General features: G+C 37.4%; 1 protein-coding gene across 2 annotated transcripts in view; it reads right to left on the bottom strand.

The window, feature by feature from the left end:
* Positions 1-900: 900 nt before the first annotated feature.
* The window catches only part of lin-28 (protein lin-28 homolog), a 118383-nt gene continuing 113283 nt past the window's right edge, over positions 901-6000 (bottom strand). For both annotated transcript variants that reach the window (XM_083127984.1, XM_083127976.1), the window contains exon 4: positions 901-1242. In XM_083127984.1, coding sequence (XP_082984110.1) covers positions 1035-1242 — 208 coding nt within the window. In that variant the 3' untranslated portion in view covers positions 901-1034. The remainder of the gene's footprint in view (positions 1243-6000) is intronic.

Raw genomic sequence — 6000 nt, 5'->3', positions numbered from 1 at the left:
TTTCTTCTGTATCTTAGTCTTAACTTCCTGATTACAAGTGGAATCTTTTTTAACATATCAAGTCAGATCTCTGAGGTAACTTAAGTGAGAAAGACCAAAAAATTAATGAAGAATGTTGTTTGCTATGTAATTTCAAATAAAACTACCCTTTTTTTATGTTGTGCTACAGCTCTTTGAGAGCCAAAGCATTCTAAGTGGCTTTTTTGGGTGGTGTATGTTAAGCACAAGTTCCAACCCTGGTGTTATGTGGCTTTTAAGACTTGAGTCCCTTTAAATATTTCTTACAGCCCTCTTGATGCCAGATCAGCACTAAGATTTTAGAACTTCAACAAGGGATTAAATCTGGGACTGTTTGCACCAGGCAAGAGTACTTTCCAAGAGTTATATTGTTTTGTTTGTGTTTTAAAGTAACAAATACATTACAATCAGTTTCAATAAAATATTTCTGAGAAACGAAATGAAAGCAATTGATAGATGATGTTTTGAAAATAAAAATTACAAAATAGAAAATACATTTGCAAAAGAGAATCTAATACAGTTCGTCCAAGAGTAGATCAGCTACAGATATTTGTATCCAATGCAACGTATTCATGAAATTTAATAATTGCACAAGCCTCTATCAGAACAGCATTTTTGAGCTGTTTGTAAGTTCGCTGCTTTTTATCAAAGATATGCTGCAAGCAAGAACATATACACCTGCACATGCTTGTGAGTCAACAATGTCTACCACATGCTTCTGAGAAACACTGTATTAATGAATTTGTGTATTTTTCTCCCAATTTTGAGATTCTTTCAGTATACAATACAATTACCTCCTTCAAAGCCTTTTACCTGTTTCCATTAAAGCACCTTTGATGGTGAAATATGCAGTGGTGAAATGGTGCTCTGGAAATCTGATATGCCACAAACTGCTGGCAGCAAAGGCATTCTTCCCTGCTGCTCTTGGTGGCATGGTGACCGGCTGGAGGCCACAAAATGCCTCTGGGGCTGAGCCCATAACTTCGTGCTGGCTGACCGAGGGGCCTTACTTCCGACTACACTGTTGACTCGCCACTCGGACCTTCTTCCCCATTCTTCACTGGCTGGTCATTTGATGAAAGCACCTTCTTGTTGCGATCTTGGCGCAGTGGACAATCTGCAATCAGATGATCCTCAGACTTGCAATGATGGCAGCGTTTTGGCTGAGGTCCAAGACTGCATTTTGCAGCTATGTGATTTGAAAATTCCCCACAGTTGTAGCACCTGAAATAATTTAAAAATAGGGTATTAAAAAAAGTCATACATTGTCATATTGTCAGATCACATTTTCTTTGAACTTTGAAGCAATTAGAGTTTAAATAATTGTTTTCATTCATAAATGAAAATAACAATAAATTAGATTTTCCATATATACATTTGCAAATGCAGCTAGAGTAATAAGGGTACATTTAGAGTGAACTGCTTATTTCTTTGCACCGATTGTAACACATAGTCCATGAGCCAGGACCTCAAATTTAGGCGATCGGTACCACTCGAGGGGGTGGGTTCTCATATGATTTTATTTCAAGGTCTGGATGCCTGGAACTGGAAAATGTGTGATGGCATCGCATAACTCTTTGCTTTTTATACAATATTATTGAATTAGTAAAGATAAATAATGGTTTTTCATATTTTTTTATATATCGCATATAAATTCATCACAATATTTGAATAAATAAATTTAATTTCAACAGAAATATTAAATTCAATATAATTTTATAATAATTGTAATTATGAAGTGTAGTAATTTATTATTATAATTTATTATAATTATTATATAATATATAATTATTATTTATTAATATAATTCTTGTAATAATAAAACTTTATTATATTGCTTATATACTGACAGATTAAATGCATAAGTTTTACATACAATTTTCAATAATAATAATAGTGGCTAAATCTTAAATACGCATGTATGTTATTTATTTAGCAAACAAAATTTTATTATTTATATTCCTCATCATCATCTTCTGAATAGGTGTCATCATTCATTGATTATCACATGTGGGTAGTCTACACTTGTCAGTGCACCTGATGTTATTTAGACAGAAGACACAGTTAGTAGTTTCTAATGGATTGGTTGGTTGATTGATTTCGTGTTTCAAGTCCACTTTATGCACAGTATGGCTAATTGGGACTGGATCTACAGATAAAAGTGTGACCTGAGACACTATGTGCCTCCACTGAGTATCGAACCCTAGATTACAAGGCGATCAGGTTGCTTGAGACAGTTCCTCCAAGGTGCAAGTTGATAAATATCTATCTCACCCTTCTTTGCACAGAATAGACAACATGCCATGTTATTCACATAATGTACGGAAGATTTTGGAGCATACAGTAAGCGCGAGAACTACAATTTGCCCATTACTTTTCCATTGAGATCCTATTGATCTGCGAGGTTGCAAAAATATTTCCTGTGTATGTATGTTGGCAGGAAGGATTTCCAATGCACTTACTTTTCCTTTTCCTGCAAATGATTATGGAGACCTATCATATCTCGGCAAACATTTTTAATAAGAATTGAAGCTATCTTCCTAACGTCAAGGACCATCATGGGTAATTTGGTACTATATTTCAGAAACAGTTTAACCATGATTCTTTCATGGAATCTCAAACACAAATACACACACTTGTGTCATCTGAGCCTCTCATTACCGCTTCATAACCCTCATTAGCAGCAACAGTATTCACACATAAATTAAAGTCTCTTCTTCACCTTGCTTCACTTTGGACAATTGTAGCTCTGCAAGAGTTGAGGGAGATGCCATCCTACCTACAATGCATCTGCAAACCACATCGCAGACATTCTCTATGGGATTTAAGTCCAGTAATCATGCTGGCCACTCTATACTCTCGTTTCCCTCATCCTCCGGCACGTTGTGCTCTAACAGAACACTGTGAGGACGAGCATTATCGCTGAAGAAATGGAAACTAACACCTATTGCATCTGTGCACGGCATGGCAAGAGGCCTAAAGTTCTCGTCTCCATATCTAAGGGCCGTTAAACTGCCATTTTGAATGGCATGATGGGCCGTACGTCTCACGATTTTGATTCCAGCCCACACCATCAGTCCACCACCTCCATTTTAGAATGTTTCTTGCACAAAAGAAGGATTATGGCATGTTCCCCATTCCCTCCAGAACAGGCACGTCTATTGTAAGGCTGGAGGCTAAACACTGCTCAATCCCATTCGTTTTGCCCCAATTGCGATGTCCCTCAGCCAAGTTTCTATGAACTGAAATCTGTACAGCGAAGGAACACACATCATGAGTCTATATACCATCTTTAAGAAGGCGATTGCAGACAGTTTGAGATGACACCTGCACCCTTTTGCTGTGAGAATGGCATGTTGTAGTTTCGTTGCATTCTGTCGTGTTCCAATCGGTTGTTAACAAGAGGTACCTGTTGTCTGTTGTTGTTGTTGTTGTTGGTTCTTGGGGACGGTCTTGACCTTGCCTTCGGTGCACATTTTCCGTTGTTTGAAACTGAATCTACAGGCGAGAAATGGCAGTTTGGGACACTCCAAAGGCTACAGATACCTCTCGCTGTCTGCCCAGCTTCCTATGGCTCTCCACGGCACTGATTCAGGTAAATCGCACTTTAGAGACATTGTACCACTTGCCTACATTCCTCAATGAACTCTTACACTGTCCTTGGACTGTTATTGTCATTTTCACAGCTGCGTACTTCAGTTGTTCATTCAGATATATCGACATTAATGATGGGCAAATCGCCAAATGAATCCTGTAAAGGTGTTAAATCTCATTCAACTTTTCAATTAAAGTATTAAAATATTCACATATTCGATTATTACGATTAGTGTAATTATTATAATCTTAATTATTATCATCATTATTATTAATTTAGATCAGAATTACTATAATTGTCATTTCTAATAGTAAAAGTCAAAATATTAAAAATTATCAAAACTTTCCATTTACATCAAGGTATCTGGGGAATGGAGTGATAAGACACAGAAGGCAAATATTTATGACATGCTATCACACATTTTCCATCTCTAGACATCCCAACCTTACCAAACCCGTCCCCGATTGGTACGGACAACTTGCCTGGCTCAAGGCCTAACAGGAGTATTTATTAAACATTACACAGGGGCCTCTTCTGGGTGCATGCGTCAATTGTGGGAAAATAATTCTTACTTTCTTTCACTTCAGATCCAAGAAATGTAATATAAGCTTAGTTGAGCGCTCTCGTGTAAAATAAATACTTCTCCTATATGAAGCAATTAGAATGTAGAAATGCTCATTAATGTCATTGCAGAGCAAGCTGTCGGATGGACCTCATCAGCGAAGGAGGATTTTAACGTGGGCAAGCGCTGCTCACGTACTTATTCCCTCCCCTCTCTGCTTCTTCCCCCTCACAATGCTGCATGTGGTGAGGTGACAGCTACAGAGAAGAGTGTGATGTTGTTTCGTTGAACGAAGAGAAGTGGCAGCGATTGATTTTTCTCCTTGGAGGGTCAGTGCAATGCACATTTAGTTTAAAGTTTGGTTTATATTTATTTCTGGGCCTCTTTCAAAGTTCCACATGACTTAGTGCAGTATTTTCCCGAAATATTTAAAAAATGACGGAAAATGAAACAGAGGGTGTGATACAGGACCTAATTAAAAAAAACATTCAACTTTCGCTCTTTCTCAGAAAAACAAGAAATAGTTAAAAATGATAGACCTTGCCCTTCTTTAACTGGCCTGTGTAGTAATCATAAGGATAAGAAACAGGAGTATGTAAGACATTTTCAAACTGCGAAATACAAGAAAGCTAGCTGGTTAGCAGGTTGTGATATTACAGAGAGGTTGTTCTGTTGGCCTTGCCTATTGTTTTGTGTTGATATAGAACAAGTGTGTGAACTAAGGATGGATTTAGCAATTTAAAAGTACTATCGGTTTCTATCAAGACATGAAAAATCTCTCAGTCATATATTAGACATTTGGGCGAACAAGAATAGTTCTTCAGATAAATCAACAAATGAAAATATCTGTAAACCTTTTATAATTTTATGAAGACTTCCACATCAGACATCAAACCTGGTGAGTTTTAAACTTTCATTATCCATATTTCGTTACTTTATACGTTATGCATTATTTAGTAATGTTAATGTGCAAATCGTCAACTATTGAATACGTATAATTCTATCCCCCATTTCATAATATATATGTTTTAAAAAATTTGTGTACAGCATGCCCTTTATGAAAATCCAGGATACGCCACTGACATTACAGATAATCCACAAGTGGCATTACATAACTATGTATTGCAGGTACAGAAGAACATGTAAAACTCTGCCCAGGCTACAAATCAGTACAAGCTGACCAACAAGTAGTACAACATTATTTAATTGAGACTCAGAATGGTTCTAGTGTATTATGGGATACATATTCTTATTATTAATAATGTAATCGATATTTATTAACATCACACCTTTTTCACACTTGACTGATTTACCTGTTAGGCCTATATTAAAAAAAAAAAGATGTGTGTGTGCAATGCTGATGTCACAAAATAGAGTGAGAGTGGGCAGATAGGAGGTGGGGGACACTGGCCGACCAAGGGGGCATCTGCCTCGCTTCCCCATCCCCCACTCTGGCGCCGTATGTGTGACAACTAATAACTTTTTTTCACAACTATGAGTATCACATCAGATTCTCCAAGGACGATTTTTTTTTTAATAATCTCTATCACTTGGCGAAATACATTCCACCATAAACTACAACTTTTCAACAGTTGAGGCGCAGCTGCCTTTCAAACAACGAAAACTGGCCAAAAAAGGAAGAAAGTGAACAAGGACCCTAACGACTGCCATGATGTTATCGACTCTGTCAGTTCCGGAGATAGATGGGTGTCAAGGGCGAGAAAGGGCTATGCTAACAAATTTCGGTCGGAATCCGCCAGAAGTTCCGGAGACAATTTACTACGCCTTCTACAAATAAACTCCAGCACACAGCCGCGGCGAATTT

This window comes from Lepisma saccharinum, chromosome 1 (genome assembly GCF_977018435.1).
Source record: "Lepisma saccharinum chromosome 1, izLepSacc3.1, whole genome shotgun sequence".
Lineage (NCBI taxonomy): Eukaryota > Metazoa > Arthropoda > Insecta > Zygentoma > Lepismatidae > Lepisma > Lepisma saccharinum.
The sequence above is the reverse complement of the archived record's forward strand: the minus strand, read 5'-3'. Positions and strand labels throughout refer to the sequence as shown.